The sequence below is a fragment of the Amblyomma mixtum genome, chromosome 9 (genome assembly GCF_055824585.1).
Source record: "Amblyomma mixtum isolate Tamu chromosome 9, ASM5582458v1, whole genome shotgun sequence".
In the NCBI taxonomy this organism is placed as follows: domain Eukaryota; kingdom Metazoa; phylum Arthropoda; class Arachnida; order Ixodida; family Ixodidae; genus Amblyomma; species Amblyomma mixtum.
The window spans coordinates 60,428,228-60,453,142 of NC_143020.1; the positions used below are offsets into that span (position 1 = coordinate 60,428,228).

Here is a 24,915-nt window from a genome sequence, read left to right on the forward strand (position 1 = left end):
TGTGCTAATCTTTTTACTCCTGACTGTACGTGGTCGGCTGAACTGCGTCACGATGTTGACAAAGTTGTCTATAGGTCATTTAAGTCCAAAGTCCAAGAAGAAATAAAGGTGTTTGGGAAAGTACAAAAATTAGGATTCGAAATTTGAACTTCACCTTGTCATTCGCGGTTCTTTTGTGCAAATGTATACTGTTCTCTTGTAATTCACCGGGCAGACATGTTCTTGGGAACATTTTTTTTTACATGTTCATCATTATATTTTTCTAAATGAGTTGACGATTTTTCTGCATGTCAGAGTTTTTATATTATCATAGTGCTATGTGAATCACTGGGTGCCTGTGCCACATCAAGCATAATTGGCTTAAGCAGCGCTGAATTCTACCTTGTACATGGTGAAAATAAACTGATTTGTTGCTGTTATTGCTGTTATTGCTGTTGCTGCTGTTGCTGCTGCTGCTGTTGATGCTGTTGCTGCTGCTGTTGTTGCTGTTGTTTTTGCTGCTGTTGATGTTGTTTTTGCTGCTGTTGATGTTGTTTTTGCTGCTGTTGATGTTGTTGCTGTTGTTTTTGCTGTTGTTGCTGTTGTTTTTGCTGTTGTTGCTGTTGTTTTGGCTGTTGTTGCTGTTGTTCTTGCTGTTGTTACTGTTGTTTTTGCTGTTGTTACTGTTGTTGCTATTGTTGTTGCTGCTGTTGTTGTTACTGCTACTTTACCAATATAGTAGGTGCACACTGCGAATATGCTCTGCTTGTGTGGTTGCATGTGAAGTTTAGCTTCCGTTTTCGCATAATGGTTTCACGAATAAAACCCCTTTGGCAGTGCGCTTCGCGCGCTTGACGCCAACAATATCCGGCTCCTCTCACAAGGACAAGCGGCGGGGAAAAAATGCAGAAGTTTCCGTTAGCCAGAATGCGGTCGCCATCAAAGCCTGTGGTCTGGCTCACCCACTCAAGCAGCCGCGGTGTCTTATTGGTTATGGCGCTCCGCTGCTGACTCTAAAGAAAAGGGTCCGATCCCGGCCGCAGCGGCCGAATTGCGATGGAGGCGAAATTCTAGAGGCCCATGTACTGTGCGATGTCAGTGCACGTTAAAGAACCCCAGGTGGTCGAAATTTCCGGAGCCCTTCACTACGGCGTCCCTCATAGCCGGAGTCGTTTTGGGACGTTTGGGACCCCCATAAACCAAAAGCAAGTAGTCGTTGTGGGCACTCAGCATCCGCCGAAAGCCCAGCAGCGTAGTATGTGGCATGTTGGAACGGGTTCAGAATCGTGCGGCGCGGTTTGTTACCAATAAATATTCTTTTAATTATCGAAGCAACAGTATTAAGCAAGAGCTGAACTGGGACTCTTTGGAGGAGCGCCGTTTACGAATAAAATTAGAATTGCTTTACTGCATTTATTTAAAAAAACTGCTATTAACCCCGAAACTTATCTGCTGCCCCCTCATTTTGTATCCAGAAGGCGCGACCACGACTGGAAACTACGTGAACTAAAATGCCGTACTAACGTGTTCAAACACTCTTTCTTTGCGCACGCCATTAATGAATGGAATAAGCTGCCTCATAGCATTGTTCAATGCCAGTCCGAAGAAAAGTTTCGAGCACTGTTGCCGGAACTGTGATGTTCATCTGCTGTTTTCCTGCTTTTCCTCTTCCTGTCCTTTCCCGACCAATTGACTGATCTGAATGCTCTGTTGACCCTCTTTTTCATCCTCTGCCATCCATTCTTTCCTATCCTGTACAAAAAGTTGGCACATGCTGTACGATTGATTGTTTGTATGTATTCCCCCCTGCAATTATGACTTCATGGCGCTGCAGAAATATAAATAAATAAACTACTACGGCCTGCTCACGTGGCTTTCCCGTGCACATGAGTGCATGCCTCCAAAAGGTTCAAGCAGCACACGGCGTTTCGTACCCATCGACGTATTCTGTGTGCCGGAACAACGCGTGGAGGCGCTTCTTGAGACCTCGAGATGAGGACCCTCGAAGGCGAAACTGCGCATGAAAGTTGCCAGGCTTCGGAAGTTTGCGCTACCGCAGCTCGCTCTTATCTTCACGTCAGCACGAATGTGTAATCGACACGTCACTATTTTTTGAACGACGACAGTGGTTGATGATGTGGTGAATTCTGATTGCATTTCCCTCAGTTCTGTTTGTGGGAAACAAACACTCACGTCAAGGAAAAATGTCTAATAATCGCCTTACTAGAATTTCGAATACAGTCGAACCTCTTTACAACGAGCTTGACAGTTGCGCGACGGGGACAATCGCATGAAAGAAAACAGGGGCAGCGCATTCTTTGATGTGATTGTCCCTTTTGCACAACCCGTCTTTACGCTACAAAGAACCAACTTGCCCAACAATTCATCTCGCTGGATTAACCTGACAAGTAGGCCGCCGCGATGGCACAGTGGTTATGGCGCTCGGCTGCTGACCAGAAATACGCGGGTTCGATCCCGGCTGCGGTGGACGAATTTCGATGGAGGCTAAATTCTAGAGGCCCGTGTACTGTGCGATGTCATAGCACGTTGAAGAACCCCACGTGGTCGAGATTTCCGGAGCCCTTCACTACGGCGTCCCTCACAGCCTTAGTTGCTTTGGGACGTTAAACCCCATGAACCATAAACCTAACCTGACAAGAAACAGCTGCGGTCATTGTTTGTAGTTTATAGTCTCAGTTTTTATGTTTTGTGGTTGCGATTAATTTTTTTCATTGTCTATGTTTTAGCTTTCAACCCCATATCGAGGTGCTTAAAGAGCTTCCAACGTTGATGTGGAAGCTGCGAGAAGTTCCTTTCCTGTCGTCGTTATTTACGAATTGGTGGCGCCATTTCTCATTTTCGGGCTTCAAAGTAGTGTAGACACATAGTTTTGTTGGCATATTTTCTTCTTGTCAGTGCCTCTGCAGCTGTGCCATCTCGAGGAAGTAGCCGTTGCTCTAGCGGTTGCGGAGGGCTAAAGAACCTGGCGGTCGCTAACAATACTCAGACTCTCAAGCAGTCTGCCGAAATCACATGAATGGCAGGATAGGTCGTCACGCGCTCCGTATACTCCTCGCAGCAAGCGACACAATTAAAAACCACGAAGAAGAAAACGGCAAGACCCCACACAAAATTGTGTAGGTACCGGGGCAGACGGGGGTGGCAGGGAACCAAGAGGCCGACAGAATAGCTCGAGGATACATTACTTTCGGAAGACCGACCACTGAAGCTCCACATCTATCTATCCCCATCCCCCTACTCCCTAACTCTTCCTTTTGAAAAAAAAAAATAAATGTTTTCACTACTACTACTACTTCCGAGCATCCGACGAGACCGCGGAACTCGCGCCAGCACCCAGGGCATACTCGGCCAAACTACAAAACTATAGAGGCAGAGGAATGCGATATCCCCCGCCGCACAAATCTCTCAGCAGAGAGGAAGCTGTCACTTTGAGACAATTACAGACAGGCTTTTACCCAAACCTACATATACTAAACAAAATGCACCCTAAGATATACACGGACAAATGTCCCTGGTGCGACGAAAAACCTACTCTATATCACATCATATGGGTCTGCCAAAACATAGACGTGGTCCCCAAAATACAAAACCCGAGTGCGGAGCAGTGGGAGACTCTGCTGTCCAGCGACCGCTGTGAAGACCAACAAGGTCTGGTACAGCGAGCTCAACGGGCGGCAGTGGCCAGCGGAGCCCTGGACTGAGGACAACCGACCATTGATTAGAGGCGGACGACTTCGACAAAGATGACTCCTGGGGACAGAACCAAGGAGAGAACGACTCTGAGCATGCCCCAAACCGCAGGAAACAGCGCTAGTGTAAATAGTTTTCCCTTCCTTCTTGTCAGTGATGTATAAGACATTGCTATACATGGATCACCACGTTGTATTTTCTTTCGGTTAACCTCTTTGCCTTTCCTCTTCTACCTCCTCCTCCTCTACGTCGTATTCGTGTATGAAAATTTATAGCTGCATTTTCCTCTGATGTTCTTTCGGTTTCAACAGCTCTGTGACATCAAAGATGCGTTTAGTTTACGTGAGACAAGCAAAAACTGCAATATAATCACTGTTTCTTCATTATTTGTCATTCCAGGTATTGACGCATGCTGGCTTTAGCGTTGTAGTGAATTAAAACGACGAAGCAGCTATTATACAGCAGTTTTCCATGCCTCGCGTGGCATATACGCAACAGCTACGTCACAACCATCGTTCGGCTGACGAAACCGAAACAACATGCGAGATAAATTCGAATATAATTTTTTTAGAGGTCGTACGCGAATACTACGTGGTCATTTATAAATACTAATACTTTACGCATCATTGCAAAGAAGAAAACACGCATCCAAAAATTAGGTATCTATACTCCTTTAAGCTCGAATACAGCTGAGTAACAACCACTTTTTGTTGGTCAAATGTTTAGGGGAATCCCCCCAGGTGGAGTAGATTTGTAATAAGGGAGTAATTACTCATTGACATCCACCCGAGCGCAGCCTGACCGGGACGAATTTTTCTTTAACTACGAAGTTTCTGAGAAAGCTGTATAGCTTTCCTTTGTAGCCGTATGGCTGCGCTCGGGTGAATGTCAATGAGTAATTACTCCCTATTACAACCACTTTTTTTGATATTGTCACGTAGTGGTGACTGCAGTCCGGCAAGCAGGAACACAGAGAAAATGGCTTCCAGACAAAGCTCTTTATTTGGGCTGACCTGCATCCACAAAGAACTGAATGAGACGGCGGCGGCGTAGCAACAGGCGAGCTCAGCGGTCGTCGAACATAATGCCCGCCACTCTCGGCCGTGCTCTTTTTAAAGTTGATAGCGAACATTCGAGATACGGCGTGCAAAGTGGTAACATTTTGTAAAAACGTAGAATGGGCTCTGCCTGGATGCGATCGATCGAGGTAAATCTGGTCGCGTCTTGCATCACAAACAAAGTGATGAAGCCGCGTGCCAGCAGGTTTGACGAACGAAGAAACAAACGGTTCAAAGCTTCCCGGCGATATCGAGTCCATGTACCCAGAGCTGCAGAACCTGTGTCTTTTGTGGACCTACCTGTCACCGCTTAGAACAAGATGGAGAAGCAAGGTTTCTGCAGAGCTGGCACACGCGTTTCTTTGTTGTCCGCGACGGAAGGCTGATGACGCCAGCCCCCCTCTTTTAGTGTGGATGTCTCTGAACATACTCCTTTCCCATTGTATGGTTTTGTAGACCCTGGTTGAGGGTCTGGTGTTGGGACCGAGGAAATTGATACCCCCCCCCTTTCTTTTCTAGCACATGTTGCTTTGGGTTTCTTCGAATTCTTTACTGTTTTGAAGCTGAGTTTGCTGCCTTGCGATGCAACTGTCTGTAGGCGGCCTCCACCTTGTACGTGTACGTTGAGAGGAGGTTCTCCCCCCTTTTTGTGTAGGCACCACACTGTGCCTTTCTGATACTTTGTGAATTGGACTATGTTCAACCCCAAAAGGGTAATTTGTCTCACTGTATGATCTTTTGTTCGGAGCAGGCTCTCCAGTGTATATATGTGTGTACTGAATTATTTGTTTGGTTTGTACACAATAAATTTTTCTTTGTATCCTTTTACTTTGGACACTTGTGTTTCGGGCACTTGCGTTGCTTGTGAGTGTATGTGTTGCATCGGGCGACATCGGTCGCCGTAGTGTTTCTTCTGTTTTGTAGAGGGACGGCTGTCCCTTGTACGCTCCAAGGTCCAAATAAACTTCTCTTCACGAGTCAATAAAATTCTCTTTAATCTATGCTTCGGAATTTTCATGTATACATCAAGCTGTAAAACGGTTTGGATTATGGGGTTTAACGTCCCAAACCGACTCAGGCTGTGTGGGACGCAATAGTTAAAGGCTCTGAAAATTTGGACCCCTGGGGTTCTTCAACGTGCACTGACATCGCACAGTACGGGCCTCTAGAATTTCGCCTCCATCAAAATTCGTCCGCCGCGGCCGGGATCGAACCCGCGTCTTTCGGGTCAGCAGCCGAGCGCCAGAACTACTGAGCCACCGCGGCTATTAAACTGTAAAATGTACTTAATTAGCTTGCAACAATTACATTAAAAAATGGCTGAGGCTTAACTTGGTTAAGCCTGGAGAATGCGAAGCATCATCGTGTCGCGTAATTTGGAGGCGCACAACCACAGCGACGGCGCGAGGTGGGCCCCGTTTCTCCACTGTCGTGACGTCATCGTGTCACGTGGTGTGACGTCATGTATCACGTGATTTGGAGGCGCACAACCACAGCGACGGCGCGAGGTGGGCCCCCGTTTCTCCACTGCCGTGACGTCATCATGTCACGTGGTGTGGCATCATCGTGTCACGTGATTTGGAGGCGCACAACCACAGCGACGGCGCGAGGTGGGCCCCCGTTTCTCCACTGTCGTGACGTCATCGTGTCACGTGGTGTGATGTCATGTATCACGTGATTTGGAGGCGCATAACCACGGTGAAGGGCTGAAGTGGTAGCTAAAGTAGTATGCTTCGCATAAAACGTACGTATACTTGAATACAGACGCCTCATTTTTAGAGCGCAGCTCTTTGGCGCCCGTTTCTGCGTTTCGCGGCGTCGCCCTTGTAACCAGCAGTGGACACCTTAATGCGAAACCAATGGAGCTGGAGCTTGAAAAGCAGAGGAAAAACGCACAACTGCCCTCTTGTAACAGTGGACACCTCAATCGTGCTTTAAGCTACGTGGCGGTAATGACAGGTGTGTGCTGCATGCGTTGGCATTGGCAACGTTGTGCCTGAAACGCGGCGCTGAAGCCATAGGCCGTCGGCGTTCATTGTGTTCATTGGCGTTGGCGCTGACAACGTTTCTCCGACCATTTTGAGGAAAGGAAGTGCGCATAACTGGCTCCCTAGGTCAGTGGACGCCTGAATCGCGCTCAGAGGTACCTGGGTATGGATGGATGGATGGGAACTACTTTTATTAGACAAAAAATAATCTTCCAGAGTAGTCCCCTACTGGTCCAGGAGTCCACGGGCTTGTGCTTCACGTAAAGCCCGATCCACCAGCCATTTCTGGCCGGCGGGCTGAGCGGTCCCTAAAGCAGCCTCCCAGGAAGAATGAGTGGGATTGGGGATGGGGGGGGGGGTGCCTTTGGGGAAGGACATTCCCAAAGGTAGTGAAAAAGTGTGGATCTGGGCCCGCCACAGATGTTACAACCAGGAGGAAAGGTTGGGTGAACGCATGAGGAACGGTAGGTGAAATAAAGAAACCTGTCTGTAATTGTCGCCATGCGGCGCTGGATAAGGGCGACAAGGTACTGCAGGGTGGTTTGGTTTAGTTTGGTTTATTGAGGTTATAAAGCGACTCAGGCATTGAGGGACGCCGTAGTGAAGGGCTCCGGAAATTTCGACCACCTGGGGTTCTTTAACGTGAACTGGCATCGCACAGTACACGGGCCTCTAGAATTTTGCCCCCATCGAAATTCGACCGCCGTGGCCGGGATCGAACCCGCGTCTTTAGGGTCAGCAGCCGAGCGCCATAAACTGAGCCACCGCGGCGGTGGAATGTCATGCGACTGAGTTTGTAGAATGCGGTGATTTGATGATATATAGAAAGGACCGATGGGGCTACGTGGGGTGATGAGAGAGAGATGCGGGCTGCATGCGTTAGCGCTGACAACGGTGAGCAGACTCTCGCGATCAACCATTAACTGCCACCTGCTAGGGTGGCAGGGTGGGTGGGGCCTTTAATGTAGATATAAAGCCAAACAGGAATTTCTTACCACTTATGCGGGAGAACTTCCAGTTCCTCTCGCTCGCAATGCCTCCCACGACTGTGACAACCTCGCGAAATACTTGCATAGAACTCGTCGTTGAAAACCAGACATTGGTGCAGCAAGTCAAGCTTATATCCATCTATTTCTGTGATCGCAAAGCTGCCTTCGTGACCATCAAGAACTGTTAGTCGGGTGTTTCTTGAAGAAGGAATTTGTGCGAAAAATAAGTTGTCTGTAATTGTACATACATGTCTTGTACGAATTCCTTCCCTCAATCTATCAAAAAGCTGGAACAGTTGATGAGCTGCGCTCAAATTTCGCATTAGGAAGTAACGTAATCGTTGGCAACTTTTTTCTTGTTCACGGTTTAGCTGGCAACAATCTACCCTAAAACTGTGCCCACACTCATGTCGTTTTGCTGTTCGCTGGACTGCAGGCACCACTACGTGACAATATGGTTGTTGACTTCACAACAAAAGTCAAATGTGCCCCAGAAAATTAGTGTTGCACACGTGTTGACGGCCCTAGACTGCCAGCATTCTGCACTGTTACAGCATGCAGCTACCATAGGGGTCCGAGGCTTATAGCAAGATACCTCTCCTGTGATCCTGTAGTCTAAGGGATGTGCCGGTATGTGTGCGAGCGCTCACTTAGCATCCCCTGTGACGACGAAGCATTTCAGTGCTGTGGGGTGTTTGCTGAAAATACTCAGTCAGGCATTGCGCACAGTCAGAAGCAATTTCTCTTTCATCCATTCAATTTTAAAACAACTCTTGGGATCCCCATAAGTGAGAATCGTGACCTTCATACCGCTGCTTACCAGCCCCCATTTTTTTTTTTAATTCATGAGCCAGCAGAACTGAAAAGCATGTCAACTGTTTTTTATGCAGTCACAGACAGGGCAATGTGTGTGTGTACAGAGTTGGTTTTGTAAACGTGACATGCTTGGGAATCCTTCTTTGCATACACAACATGCAAGGCAGTATAAGCTGTACGATATCAATACCACTTACTCAAAGCCAACTGTGCAGTCAAACAAATAAATATGTCATATACTTGAACCAGAATGAACAGCTGTTGACAGAGTCAGGCAGTCCACTTCTGGAGTCAGGAAAAAATGGTACCATGAGCATGCGTTACATAGTCTGACTGAAATCAATCGGACTAGAACCTGTCTCTATGCCTAGTGGTGTTGCCCACAAAAAAAGTAGCTGCAAAGATGCAGGCAGCACTTGCAATGTAACTGAGCGTCAAAGAATAAGAGTGCAAGAAATGCGCAGGACTGCACAATGTGCGACAAGTAGAAAACCGTTTTTTGTTTTTCTAACTTTACCGAGAAGGTTATGATTGGTTCTTTAATGAAATGGGTGTGTGCAAGGGCATGTCAATGTAAATGGACAGTGGTTGGGAGAATGAAACATCAAAAATTGCCTCCAAAGCAACAAACAAAACTATCGCAAGTTGGTCAAATGTTTTAGGGGAATCACCCAAAGTGGAGTAGATTTGAAATAAGGGAGTAATTAGTTATTGGCATCCACCCAAGCGCAGCCTTATGGCTACAAAGGAAAGCTGCACATCTTCTATGGAAATGTCATAGTTAAAGGAAAATTTACTGGTAGAGAGCGACAGCTATGGAACAGTCTTGGGTTTCAACCCCAGACCAGGACGAAGTTTTCTTTAAGTACTAGGTTTCTACAGAAGCTCTCTAGCATCCCTTCTAGCCGAACATGCCGCTTAGGTGCATGCCAAGGAGTAATTACTCCCTTATTACCGCAGGCTTGTGTAACACTCGTAATACAATGCCCTCAGACCGAGGTACAGCAATGAGTGCTCGAGAGAGCGACAGAAATTCATTCCTACATACAAGGCACAATGATGTCAGTGGATGCTCGAAGTATAATAAGGAACAGCAGATTTGTGAAGTAGCAGGCTCACCAAAGAGCCAGACTGCTTTTACATTTTAATGCACAATATGTCGAATAAGTGAGTTTTACACACAGCCAGAAATTCTTCAACATTTCGCAATGGCAAATACAGTAGATGCTCATGAGCACAAAGCAATGTCACACAACTAACATAAATTAGGTGTTTTACAGTATATAACTAGATTACTATAATTCTTGTCTCCGGTATGTACAACCCTTTTTATTTCAATAACCACTGACCATGGCACCTTATCATGAACACCTTATGTAAATAAATAAGCCTTTTTCAAGTAACAACAACACAACAAACTAACTCAAAGTGAAATGGTAACAAACACCCGATATTCTTATCCCCAACATAGAGTGAAAATGATGCAGACCCAATGCTATACAAATATTATGCCATTTAAAATGAGCAGAGACAGCACTCTGAGAAATAGCGATGCAGATGTTGGTGAGCTTTTTTGTTAGTTTTCATTACAAACAACACAGAAGTCTTGAAACCTGCAAACTAACACAAGACATGTCAATTTTAGGTTGAACAGCCATTTGTCCTCACTCGTTCCTGCCACTAACACAGCTGGAATGAACACACAAAGATTTTCACAGCAGCAAATTTTTGTGAGTTGGAATGCAAACAATTATAGGTGGAATAATGTTAATGAGCGAATTTATAATGAACATCACAAAATTTATCTCACTTGACTGCAAGATTAAAAAGAATTGTGGGCCCTTTCAGTCCCCCGAATCTCTTCACTGAGGCAGGCTGAGAAATGACACGAGCCATGAATACTGGTTATAAAGTTTTTGAAAATCTCTTTTCAGCAGGAAGTCATGCCATCTACATATGCCACGATTTTATATTGCTGCGTCTGTGACAAAAGCCTCTAGGAAGCTCTTCGGCATGCTGATGCAGGTTTTTTTGGGGTGAAGAAACTAATGTTTCACACCGGCTGCCTCTCTGTGTTGTGGCAGCTTCTCAAAACTTCTCGGTGTTGGCGCTTCCCTATCGTCTAGGCAACATCAACTGCTACGTGACAATATCAGCTCGCGCAAGTTTACGAGCTCAGCAGGCTCACACTCGTTGTTCAAGAAACACTCAGAGACTGTCTCCGTGTGTGTTGTGCAAGGGCAACACCAACGTCATTATCTGACAATTTCCTCAACATCAACAACACTTACAAATGTAGCTAATCATACTGGTTAGCTACTGTTGGGCTCGACGCGCCGTCTGCAGCGACGACAGTTGGCGCCAGCGGGACTGGGTTACGTGAATAACGGCCGGTTTCAGCACGCTGAGTGTGTGTGTATTTGTGTACGCGTTTGCCTGCGGTGTCCCGTTTTGGGAAGTGTTTTGGTCGCGCACACGTACGCCCGCCGGTGGCTCCTTACCCTCTCCTTCGAGGTCGAGAAACGGCCGTCGCCCCCTCCTTCACGGCCGAGAGACACTGCTGGCTAACCTTTGCAGCAGCTGTTATCGGCGGCTGCTGCGGGGGGAAGCGTGGCGGCGCAACCATGGGACGGAGGCCCCTTAATCGGCTGTCGGCGGAAACGCGTCTGTTTGGATTCTCAAGTTCGCTCAAAACCGACAGCGGACCAACAACGAAAGGGAGTCCATCACGGCGCGGAACGGCTCCGACTTGACAGCGAGAATGTGTATATCACCTTAGTTGCCACCAAAGGACTCCTAATTCCACGGAACGATGGGTGAACAAAATACACAAATCGACCATCTGTGCGTGGGAGGACCGGCGAGAGTGTGAATGTCCCGCCTTTTTGTCACGGTGGGAGGATCAGCGAGAGAGTGATGTTCCGCCCTTTTGTGGGCGGGTTTCGTCAAGGAATGTGATTGGCGATGTTCGAACAACCAAGTTTCCCCAGATAGGTACCTGGGGAATTGAAAATGTATAAAATGTGGCTTCAGTGTGCTTCTAGGAGGGAGACTCCTGATAACCTGCTATGTAAATAAAATCGTCTATCTTGTCTGGCAGTAACCGGCTGCATCTTATTCCGCACGTTGCTGGAGAAAGGAACAACTTCGGAGACCATCCCGAGGTACGAACCACATTGCACTAACTTATCTGGCGCAATTGACAGGATCTCCAACGATGGGCGAATGAGAACAGCAGCGGTGGACGGCGGACGAGACAGGTGGCGTGGACGGCGGACCCGAGAACGTCACTGAGGAGCCAGTGGCCTGCCAAAGCGAGTCCCTCCAGACCTGTGGAAGAAGAGAGCACCGCGGAGCGACTCTTCAGAAGTCAGGCGAGTGCCTCTTGGTTTCCTATCGGGCGCAGTTGATGACAATGCCATATAACTTGCGAGACAGGGAGGTTAACATCACAGATGCGGAGTCGGACGGGGTTGAAAGCTTGCAGGAGTTGGCAGTTACCAGTGACGCGGTGGGGGATCTGAGTAGCGCCATGGCGGAAACAGCGTAGGAGCAGCAGATGAAAATGCTGGAGCTTCGATTTAAAATTGCTGAAGCAGAAAAAGAAAAGCAACGCTTAATTCTGGAGAGCCAGAAGTTGCGAGCCCAAGAGCGGGCTGAGTCCCACGAAGAAGGTAACAGCGGAGCGCTAGCTGTGGATAGGTCAGAGGAGGATAGGCGCCTAAAATATGCATCCTTATTGAAAGGAGTACTAGCACCGATGCCGAGTCGGGAATTCTTAGTGCCCGGCTGGTTTGAGGATGTGGAGGCAACTCTTGATTCATATGACGTCCCGTCTGAGTGGCGGGCCGGGGTTGTCTTGCCACAGTTGAGTGAAAGAGCACGCGGTTTGCTTTCTACGTTGACAGCCGAAGAAAGAAAGGACTATAAAAAAATGAAGCAAAGTATTCTAGATGGATTGAGGTTGTCAGCAGCAGAATATAGAAGGATGTTTGAGGGGTCGGCAAAAGCAGCAGATGGGACATGGGGCCAATTCGCAATCCGGCTGGGAAACTATTTTGAATACTATACAAAAACCTCGAAGGATACCACTTTTGCAGAATTAAAGCAGTTAATGGTCACAGACAGGTTGAAGGAGTGCTTACAGCTGAGGCACGGGCTCATATTGTTGTCAATGAGAATCAGAGGTTCCTTTCTCCGGGCGAAGTGGCCAAGCTGGCGGAGAGTTTCGACGAAAGCGTGAGATGCAAACCAGGGTCAGCAGCTCATTTGGGAGGCTATCGAAAGAGGCTGAGTGGGGACCAGAAGGAGCGGGCCGGTGCAACACCTCATCAAGGGGACAATTCTACTTTAAGAGGAATGAAAGGACGATGCTTTGAGTGCAAGTCACCAAATCACTTCACTAGAGATTGCCCTCTCAAAAGGACAGGGGATAAAGCAGGCAGACGAGGCCACGAAAAACCAGGAGACCGCGCAGTGGTGGCTAAAGTGAATTCTCATTTGGAAGAAATAGCTCCCGCGAATGAGGTTGGCATGCAGGAAACAGAGAGGGTAGGTAGGAATTGCCTCGAAACAGTAACATTGAAAAGTTCGGAACAAAGCATCAATGCTGTGATTGATTCCGGGACTGAAATGACTGTTATCAGGCAAGCTCTAGTGCCGAAGTATGAGGCAGCTGGTTCCACAATAAAGCTTAGGGGAGCTTTCGGCGATGAAGTGAGAGCTGAGCTTGCATATGTGCCTCTCAGAGCAACAGAAGGTGCACCGTTTGTCTCGTTCGACAAGGCACAACCAGCTTTGCTATGTGCGCTGACAGACAAACTGTTGGCCGGAATAGACGCGCTCATAACTCCCGCAGACTACAGACAACTCCTTGAAGAAAGGGTAGTTGTAAACGAAGTTGTTTCGGAGACAGAGACCGAAGGCGGTAAAAAGGAGACGACAGAGCATAAAAATCAGCAGGCGGGTGCGTCCTTGGCGGTTACGGGAACAGACGAAGAAGCCGAGAAAAAGCAGGCTAGAGCTGGCACACATGGAATGATAACCCAGGATGAGTTACTCTACCACCAGGAGCACGTAGTGGGACGCATGTGCACACAATTGGTGCTGCCATCGCATAAACGACAGGAAGCACTAGTGAGGGCACACGATTCGCCTTGGGCAGGCCATTTGGGAGAGCGAAAGACTTTTCAGTGCATAAAAATGTCATTTTATTGGCCGACCATGGGCCGAGAGGTCAAGGAGCATTGTCAGTCCCGCCACCAGTGCCAAATCAGGGCCCCCATGAAAACACAGGACCGCGTACCCATAACGGCATTGGCCAGGCCTAGTGCACCATTCCAGGTGGTATACATGGATTGTATCGGTCCACTGAATCCACCATCAGCAAGGGGACATCGCTACGCACTGTGTGTAGTTGATTTGCATACTAGATGGCCTGAGGTTGTTTGTTTGAGGTCCTTAACAGCTAAGGCTACCTGTGACGCGCTCACCCAGATATTTTCCAGAATGGGAGTGCCAGAGAGCATATGCTCAGATCAGGGCCCAAATTTTACATCAAATTTAACGCAAATTATGCTGCAGAAAATCGGAGCGACTCCCAGAATTTCCACTCCCGATCATCCACAAAGTAATGGACTGGTAGAGCGGTGGAACGGCACTTTTAAAAGGATGCTGTTTCACATTGTAAGCGAGCATGGATGTGAGTGGGATCGAATGGTGCCATTCCTGCTTTGGGCTTATAGAGAGGTGCCACATGCCATCACGGGTAAATCACCGTTCGAGCTTATGTATGGTAGGATGCCTGTCGGACCTCTGGCTATACTGCAAAAGACGTGGTCAGGAGACTGGGTTGTTCCCGAGTCATTGGCAGTGCCAGCAGCAGACTATCTCGAGAAATTGAGAAATGATCTCGAGGAAGCCAGTAGGGAAGCGGCAAAAAGTAGCGAGCTCATGCAGCAGGCTTATGTGGGGAGGTACAACTTGAGGACCACCGACAAACAATTTTCTCCAGGTGACCAGGTTCTTTGGCTGGAGAAAGAAGGCGATGGGAAGTTAATGGCACACTGGAAACGTCCAGCAACAGTTGTGGCAAAGGTGCGGCCATATAGCTATACGATTGAGCTAAGTGATGGCACGTACCGATCAGTGCATGCAAATAAGCTTAGACCGTACAGCGCGAGGATCAACACAGTAGGCATAGTACTTGAAGGCGACACGGATTTTGGAGAACTTCCCGCATGGTCAGATACAACGACAGCAGTTGAGCAGCTGGAACGTGTAACTCTCAGCCATTTAGATCTTCTGCAGCAGAGGCAGGTAAAGGAACTAATCGGGAAGCACTGTGAGGTGTTCAGTGATAAACCTGGCCGCTGCAACTGGGGAGTGCACAAAATCAAGCTAAAAGATGGAGCGCAGCTGAAGCATGTGTACCCTTACAAGGTGCCCATGGCACTAAGAAAGGAAGTTGACCGACAGGTGGCAGAGCTAAGGTCGTGGGGTTTGATATATCCGATAGAAAGCTCCCATGCACATCCCGTGGTGTGCGTTGCTAAGAAAGATGGCAGTGTCAGGTTATGCTGTGACTATCGAGAGCTGAATGAAGCAACGAAGCCTGATGCGTTTCCTATGAACCTGCCAGGTGACCTAATTTACGAGGTAGCGCAGGCAAAGTACATAACCCTGCTCAATATGCTAAGAGGATATTGGCAGATTCCGTTGGACGAAAAAGCCCAGGAGTACACAGCATTTGTCACCTCGTCTGGACAGTACGCTTGGAAGGTTATGCCGTTTGGACTGAGAAATTCAGCAAGCATCTACCAAAGAATAATCAATCAGATCCTTGTACCACATCGTGAATATGCGTGCGCATATATAGATGACATGTGCGTCTTCTCGCAGACATGGGAAGAGCACCTCGAACACCTCGGAAGGGTACTGGCTTCGCTAGCGGCCGCAGGGCTCACAGTTAATGTCACTAAGTGCCATTTCGCGCAAAAAGAAGTGCGGTTTCTGGGTCATATCGTGGGGTCAGGAAAACATGGCACAGATCCAGAAAAGCTTAGAGCCATTCAAGAAATTCCTGTACCACAAACAAAAAGGCAGCTGCGTAGCTTTTTGGGGCTAGCAAATTATTACCGGGATTACGTTCCGGAGTATGCAAAGGTGGTGCTACCACTGACGAACCTGACCGGAAAGCGCGTGCCTCAGAAGATGCCGTGGAAGGAGGATGCCGAGGGTGCTTTTATAAAGGTAAAGGAGTGTTTGACAAAGGCCGCAGCGTTGAGCGCACCTGACCTGAACAAAGAGTTCATTCTGGCCACTGATGCTTCAGATTATGCCGTCAGAGCATGTCTAGCACAGTTGGATGACGAAGGAAAAGAGCAACCCATTTCATTCCTGAGCAAGAAATTAAGCCCGGCCCAGTCACGATGGGCTACCATCGAGAAAGAAGCGTACGCCATCATTTGGGCGCTGGGAAAGCTTGACACGTGGCTGTTCAGTGCATGAATCAGGGTAATCACCGACCACAATCCCTTGAAATTTCTTACTCTGACCACGCCCCTAAGCGCGAAGCTGACAAGGTGGGCGCTGGCTCTCCAGAAGTATAACATTGTAGTGGAGTACAAAAAGGGGTCTCTAAATGCAAATGCCGACGCTATGTCACGTATGGTCACCAATGACGAAAGTAAGTAATACCCGTGCCACACGGACAGATTTAATGCCATTAAGTGCTTACTGCCTTAAGTTTTAATGGCATTCGTGCGGTGCCACACGCATAAATTTAATGGCATTAGCCTTACTGCCATTCGCGACCTACTGAGTTCGCCACAACTCATTCACCCGTGCAATGTGTACTCTCGTTCCCATTCCACACGCAGAAAAGCATGCAGCTTTGTCAGTTACAACTGCCTAGCTCACTATAAAATGATTAATTCTTAACTTTGAGCCAGTTGAGGCACCTAAACCGGATTTTCGATGCGAAGAGCGCCATTTTAACCAGCCTTATTGACTGGTACTCTCGACTTGTGCTGACATGCGAGTTTATGGCTACTTTATCGACTTGTAAAGCAGGAACAGCCGTATTTTCTGGAAAATCGTTTTTACATTACATTTGAACATCATTCCCGATATATTCTGCTCATTAGGAATATTTATATTAAGATGAAACTTTTGACTACCTTGCAAGCGTTATCGTCATTGTCACTTTCGATAATGGCATTAAAAGTGGACGTGTAGCACCAACTCCGAAAATAATGGCATTAACAAACTTAAGGCCTTAAGCATTTACTGCCATTTCTTGTGCGCATGTGGCACGGGTATAAGATACCATCGTCTGTTTTCGCGGCCTAGGTTTGCGAGAGGTATGGCATTGTTGGGTGCTGCGTTGGCGGCGGACCGAGGGGTACTTGTTGACAGATGAAGTTGTGGCAATGCGTCGAGCTCCTGTTATTGTTGTGTGCAGCAAGTTCGAAGACTGTGCCGCACAGTTTGGTGGGGAGGTGTTGGGCTCGACGCGCCGTCTGCAGCGACGACAGTTGGCGCCAGCGGGACTGGGTTACGTGAATAACGGCCGGTTTCAGCACGCTGAGTGTGTGTGTGTATTTGTGTACGCGTTTGCCTGCGGTGTCCCGTTTTGGGAAGTGTTTTGGTCGCACACACGTGCGCCCGCCGGTGGCTCCTTACCCTCTCCTTCGAGGTAGAGAAACGGCCGTCGCCCCCTCCTTCACGGCCGAGAGACACTGCTGGCTAACCTTTGCAGCAGCTGTTATCGGCGGCTGCTGCGGGGGGAAGCGTGGCGGCGCAACCATGGGACGGAGGCCCCTAAATCGGCTGTCAGCGGAAACGCGTCTGTTTGGATTCTCAAGTTCGCTCAAAACCGACAGCGGACCAACAACGAAAGGGAGTCCATCACGGCGCGGAATGGCTCCGACTTGACAGCGAGAATGTGTATATCACCTTAGTTGCCGCCAAAGGACTCCTAATTCCACGGAACGATGGGTGAACAAAATACACAAATCGACCATCTGTGCGTGGGAGGACCGGCGAGAGTGTGAATGTCCCGCCTTTTTGTCACGGTGGGAGGATCAGCGAGAGGGTGATGTTCCGCCCTTTTGTGGGCAGGTTTCGTCAAGGAATGTGATTGGCGATGTTCGAACAACCAAGTTTCCCCAGATAGGTACCTGGGGAATTGAAAATGTATAAAATGTGGCTTCAGTGTGCTTCTAGGAGGGAGACTCCTGATAACCTGCTATGTAAATAAAATCGTCTATCTTGTCTGGCAGTAACCGGCTGCATCTTATTCCGCAAGTTGCTGGAGAAAGGAACAACTTCGGAGACCATCCCGAGGTACGAACCACATTGCACTAACTTATCTGCTACCAACACCTTTCGTAGGGTACTCAGCTAGAATCTTGTTAGCTTGTACACAAATGGATAGATAGCAAAACATATTGACTATTGGCATCATTGCTATTCTTTGTGGATCGAGTCCTTATGATTTCTTACATTTCACCTCCTACTGAATGTCTTTTGGCACAGGCCACACTAGAAGGGCCTTTCGCCCTTATGGGATTTTAAAATGACTCGCAAAGCCTGAACGATCCATAAAGGCCATGGGGCACAGCTCGCATTGAAATGGCTTCTCACCCGTGTGGGTATGGATGTGAGCCACCAGGCTATTCCTCAATGAAAAGCTGGTACCACAACGGTCACAACAGTAAGGATCCTTACCAAACACCTTTACCAAAACCCATAGTTACCAAGTGCGCATCTAGAAGACTGTTCAATAATAAACCACAGTCAATCAGACCTTTGTTATTAGGCTTTGAAGATGCATGTCATGAAGTGGGAATACTAGATGCTCTACCTAAAATTGCCCCGAGACACGATCCATTGCCGCCATGGTACTGCCTTCCCGCTGCGTGCGGCCTCATGCTAACACAGTTTCATAAAAAACAACCACTGCAATGAACACCTACTTCAAGAATACTTGGCTTTGAAAGAGAAATATTCAAGCTACATGGAGTTTTACACGGATGGCTCGAAAACAGCGATGTACGAGGGTAATCCCAAAAGTAAGGTCTCCAAAGGGATGCGGCCGCAGGGAAACTATTTGCGTGGCTGCTCGCTATGCTGCTGTGTTCATTGTTCCCCATCTTCCAAACAAGCCATCACACAGTGCGAAAGGGACTGTCAGTCTTGCCAAGGCAGCCATTTGAAATGGAGCGCCCGTTTGTCGCTACCGCCAGGTGCGAGGTTCGCGCAGTTTTCTACTCAACGCAAAAGGCGTTCATCCAATCGAAATTCATCGCTAGTTGACGGAAGTGTACGAAGAGTCATGCATGGATGTTAAAAACGTCCGCAAGTGGTGTAGGGAGTCCGCAACTGGTCGCACTGAAATTCACGCCGAAGAAAGAAGCCCGAGACCGTCAATTTCTGATGAGACAGTCGCGAAGGCCGAAGAAATCATGCGGCAAGATCGGAGGATCATACTCAACAACTCTGCATTTTGGTTCCTGGCGTTTCTAGAAGCACTGTTCATAAGATTTTGACAGCAAAGTTGAAATATCGGAAGGTGTGCGCAAGTCGAGTTCCGCGAATGCTCACAGACGACCATCAACGGCAACATGTTGAGTCCTCCCGCGCATTTCTTCGGCGTTATGGAGATGAAAAGGAGACCTTTTACGGGCCACGATACCTGGGCATTCCACTTCACACCTGAGACCAAAGAAGAATTACACGAGTGGCGGCACTCCTGTTCGCCCAAGCCGCGAATATTCAAGCGAACACAGTCTGCCGGCAAAGTCATGGCAACTGTGTTTGAGGATCGAAAAGAGGTATTGCTGGTATACTTCATGACTCCTGGCATCACAGTAAACACGGAGAAATATTGAGAGACCCTTAAGAAACTCAGACGGGCGATTCAAAAGCGCAGAAGAAGAATGCCGAGCAAGGGCGCGAGTCTTCTCCACGGCAACGCTCTCCCCCACGTTGCCTGCCAAACCGTCGCTCTCCTGAAACAGTTTGCTTTGGACGTCATCAGCCACCCACACTATGGTCCGGACTTAGCACCAAGTGACTACCACTTGTTTCCAAAGCTAAAAGAACATCTCGTTGGAAGGCGCTTCACCGATGATGACGAAGTGAAAAGATGTGGTCAAACGCTTCCTCGACGGCATGGCGGCGAGCTGGTATGACATGGGCATACAAAATCTGCCCCAGCGTCTGCAAAAACGCATAGACCGCAACGCCAATTATGTGGAAAAGTAGAAGAATGGTCTGCCTTTTAAGGTATTTGTAAGTTGCTTAAAATAAACATTTCTTTCAATTTATAAAAGAAATGGAGACCTTAATTTTGGGATGACCCTCATACGTTGGAAGTGCCGTAGTACAGGGGAAATGGGAAAAAATAGTAAGATTGCCAAGTTATGAATCAATTTTTACTGCCGAATGTTATGCAGCGTGTATGGCTATGGAGAAAATAGTAGATGAGAACACAGAAAAGTCTTATATACACTGATTCTCTGAGAGCCTACTCACAGTGCTCCAGTCAAGAAATACAGTTGAACCCTTACTAGGCAGCATCATACAGAGCACCGAAAAAGTCACAACGCGGGACATACGGTAAGGCTCTGCTGGGTCTCGAGCCACGTCGGCATAGAGGGTAACGAGAGAGCCGACTCAGCTGCTGTGCGAGCTCAGAATGGTGAAATAAAAAATGTGGACATTCCTTATAAACACTACATGAAGTTTATACATAGTAAATTTAAGAATAAATGGCAGAAAGAGTGGGATAACGAACTTAACAATAAATTACACTTCATAAGGCCCACCTTGGGGGAATGGAAATCATGTACACACCAGCAACGTTTCATTCAAGCAATCTTGTGTCACCTTCGCATATAGAAAACACACACTTGGCTCACAACTACTCACTGACAAAACATGACAAATTGGTTTGTGAAAGATGTGGAGAGGAACTCACACTAAACCACATTTTATTCACATGCTCAAAACTAGAAAAGCTAAGAAAAAAGTATTTTACTAAATTTTACAAATAATACATACATTTTCATCCAGTCCTGCTCTTAAGATAATTCAATTGATGACATGTCTTATGTCTTTAGTTTTCTAAGAGGAGAACAGGTTTTCTTCAGAAATCATGAGTTCTTACCCACTGCTCCGCTTGATTTTGCAATACACCTCAGCCAATTGCTCACTCCTGAGAAAAAGGCTGAGGTCTTTATTTTATTGGGGATCCTTGCCCAGCCAAGGATGGTAACTGAGGTCACCCAACTCCTTCTAAAGCTTTTACTAGTGGATACTTTTAAAATTTCCTTCCTTCATCATCACTAAGCAGTAATAAGTAAGATTTTAGGTCCTCTACACCACTGACCGCTTTTCACTTCCTTCTAAGATTCTGCAGAAGACTTTTCTATACCTTGTGCTTGGCGCATGATAGCCTTAGCCGCTTATGCGCCATTAAACCCAACAGAACACCCACCTTTCGTAAGGTACTCAACTAGAATCTTGTCAGCTTGTACACAAAAAGATAGATAGCAAAATATACTGACTAATGGCATCACGGGCCACTGCTATTCTTTGTGGATCGAGTCCTTATGATTTCTTAAATTTCGCCTCCTACTAAATGTCTTTTGGCACAAATCACACTGGAAGGGCTTTTCACCCTTATGGGTTTTAACATGACTCGCAAAGCCTGAACGATCCATAAAAGCCATGGGGCACAGCTTGCATTGAAATGGCTTCTCACCCGTGTGGGTACGGATGTGAGCCACCAGGTTATTCCTCAATGAAAAGCTGCTACCACAGTGGTCACAACAATAAGGACGTTCACCTGTGTGAGTGCGCAGGTGTACGACCAGGTTACACTTTACTGCAAAGCTGCTATCACAGTGGTCACAACGGTAAGGACGTTCGCCGGTGTGAATGCGTACGTGGTGTACTAGGGTGGCTTTTAGAGAAAAGCTGTCTCCACAGTGCTCACAACGGTAAGGACGCTCGCCTGTGTGAGTGCGCTGGTGTTTTACCAGGACGTTGTGCTGTGCAAAGCTGTTACCACACTGGTCACACTGGTATGGGCGGTCACCGGTATGGACTCTGAGGTGCATCACTAGCTGGGATCTGTTTTTGAATTCCTTGTTGCAACGGGGGCATTCGTGCACCTTCTTTCCTGGTGGTCTACCCCTACGGCGCTTCCCCGTGGCAGGAGGAGATTCCGTTGGATGCGGACAGTCTTTCACAGGAGATGCACCGTGCCCTCCGGTCTGTGTGATGACTGAACCTGCGTTTTGAAGGCGGAGTACTTTCAATAAAACACAAGAACCAACCATCCCCAGTTCACTTGGAGCAAAGGATAAAAGATCACTGAAGGTGAAGGTCAAATGTTTAGGTGAATCCCCCAAGGTAGAGTAGAAAGAATCAGGTAAAACTCAAGCTCTCTTGTGCAACAGTGTATGGCATCAGCAGAGCATACAGCTCTAGAGAAACATTGGGCAAGCAATTTTTTTCAAACACCTTCACATAGTAAAAAAAAAATTCTGTCACAAAGTTAATTGAAGGTCGATATCACCACCACGAATCGAAATCCATAAATGATTAAATACAAAGGCGCTGACCACCATTCAGTATCGCGAGAAAAGTAAAAAAAGCTTTAGTCACAGTACACCCCATACAGCTAAATATCGGCTCCTCTTTGAAACGGCTCAAAACAGAATGGAAGATGTCAGAGTGAAGGCTGAATGCACAAAGGAGCGAATACTGTTTTGACAGAGTCAGTAATGCAACACACATGACGGAAGGAAGGTCAGTCATTGTGCACAATCACAAGCAATCACAGTGTTCTCTTCAGCTATACAAAGAAAGCTGCCATAAGCCAATCAACAGAAGCAAATAAAATACCAAGTAGAATTCACCACACAATACTGTCAGCACAGGTTTTGCAGAGCTACAGTCTTCAGAAAGCCACAATGAGCAGATAAAGAAAGAGCGCAAAGTGGTGGAGTCACAACGAATGATGTAAAGCAAGAATTTGCCAAAGTACAAGGCTGTACAGCGCACTAATCAAGATAAAAATTGATGTGTTAAACAATGATGCACCAAAAGGGTTCGCAACGTAGGCAATTTTCACCTTTGATCTTTCTGCTTTCAGTGAAAAACTCAGAATAAATGAAAGAATCATTTCGGATACTACTGGAGCACATGGGCAAGTTCCAGCTGCTTTTTTTGCAATGTGCCACATCTCCTGAATGTTATAAGTGTCCTGAAACATACTCCAATTTCACTCACTGCCTTTTGCAATGCCCGATGGCCATTCAGTCTCTTTGCCTCCCCTCTCTTCTTATAGGACATGTGATATTTAAACTGTCTGTAAAAGAAGCCTTACACATCGTTAAGGTCATCTGCGCGCATTTCACTGGAAATTACCCTTCCATATGAAGTTTCTAGATTAATTGTAGAGTTATTCATTTGTTAAAGGGCTATAGACACCAAATTTTTGCTTGCGTGTTTCCTTCTGTCAAACGAAGCGCGACACACTGGTATACACAGAGCTCGCCGCGGTATTCACCTACGACTGCTAAATATTTTATAATTGAATTTATTCTTGACGAAGTTTAGATTTCATCAACCGAACGATGGCTGTGGCATGTAGTTGATGTTTAGGTCACGTCAGGCACAAAAAACAGCAATAAAACTTCTCTGCTGTTTCCTCTAATTCTAGCTGTTGAAGCAAGCTGGTCTAAATGCTGTAGTGAAAAACCTGAAAAATAGGAGGCACCACATTTCTAGGTGGCTCAGCTCAGTTCATCCGTTTTAAAATACACAAGGAAAGAATTGATAACTATTACACCTAATTAAGAGCACTGCCCTTACAAAGATCAGGCTAACGAATCTCTGACCCCATCAGCTCCTTTGTGCAAAACAACAAAGCTTCCTTTCCAGTAAAGCAATGGCCATTCCACAATGAAAAGAAGTGGCCAGCACATACCAAACATACATTTTCAATTAGTCGGCAAGCTGTTACCATACATTTATCATGCATAAAAGATTAAGATACCGAGCCGCACACTTGCAATAGGAGCTCAAAAGGTTGCGTCCAATGTCAGCTGAAGTGCGAAGCCGACGATGGTTTCGATGACCCTAGAACTGCACCATCGTCACGCTAAGTTGGAGGCAAAGCATTTCTGGCATACGCTTCGCGCAGACAAGCTCATATGCAGCCAGAAAATATCTTTTAGCCGCTAGGTTACGTGGAGTTCAACGTTACGAAGCAAATCGTTCCCGCTAAATTCGAACAGCGTTTTGCGAACGAAACGCGAACGCCAGTACAGCACCTTCTAGCACAAGTACTGTACTTGCCACCATGGCAATCAAGTATGTTGAGATTCGAGAAACAAATAACTTTAACACACACCAGCTTTATAGCGCGGAAGCACTAATCCGATGGATACCAAACCCGAGCAAAACCTTCCATTGCGTGCTCGCCTAGCGCAAGCGTCCCGTTTGTTAGTTGGTTGGCTAGCCTCAAATAATGATGGCACACACCCATATCGTCCATATCCGATCCGTCCCGTGGCACTGCACGCTCTTCGTCCTTTTCCAGGCAGCAAACATCCGTGGTTTCGCACTGATCAAACATTCTTCGCAGTTTTCGTCCGCGACCAGTTGTGTTTTACCCGGTTCTGTTGTCTAACAGAAGCTGATGGTGATGCTGATGCGGCCTATCCCCTTTGTAGCGGGGCGTCACAAAGTTCCAAATAAAGCCAATAAAAAAATAAAAAAATGAAGAAGTAGAAATATAGTGCCTATATTATATTCTAGGCATACTAGGTACAGTAGAAAGCACTTGATGTCATCTGAGTGAGCGCGTATCCGCAATAAGCCCCGCTAAAAAAAACAACAAAAAGAAAATTGATAATCCACTGCCATGTTAGACAAAGTCGGGTTTATTACAAAAACTAGAATGTGCACTCAATAAAATATTTTATTACATTAAAACTTGGCTCAAACAATCGCTTTGTACGTACTCTACATTGTCGACGTCGTCTACGCTAGTCGCGCCTTAGCCGACATACAGCCTCCGAGATTACTCGCACGCTCGTGCAGCTCGGGCCTCCGGCGACGCTATTACAACTCACCAGCCTTCAACCACTTACTACTACCACTAATGACCAGCGTGGCCTCCGCGATAGAGAACGGCACCGCCAGAGCCGATCGCGGAGGCCACGCTCGACGTCAACGCCTGTAGCTACTTGGTCACCCTAGACGTGTCCAAATCTTACGCGGTTTATGACAGCGTAGAACACTCCATGTTAATACAGTCTCATCAGTTTCCAGATTGTTTAGTTGCTTGGA

At 47.1% G+C, this 24,915-nt stretch overlaps 1 protein-coding gene and 1 pseudogene across 1 annotated transcript; one reads left to right on the top strand and one right to left on the bottom strand.

Moving 5' to 3' along the window:
- Positions 1 to 8,589: 8,589 nt before the first annotated feature.
- Positions 8,590 to 24,429, bottom strand: LOC149329226 (uncharacterized). Its single transcript, XM_089560160.1, has 2 exons — positions 24,106 to 24,429; positions 8,590 to 21,844 (listed from the first exon to the last, which is right to left on the bottom strand). Exons 1-2 carry the CDS (start codon positions 24,197 to 24,199, stop codon positions 21,138 to 21,140), a joined length of 801 nt encoding a protein of 266 aa, XP_089416286.1. The 5' UTR covers positions 24,200 to 24,429; the 3' UTR covers positions 8,590 to 21,137.
- Positions 12,074 to 14,174, top strand: LOC149329227 (uncharacterized; annotated as a pseudogene).
- Positions 24,430 to 24,915: the final 486 nt, after the last annotated feature.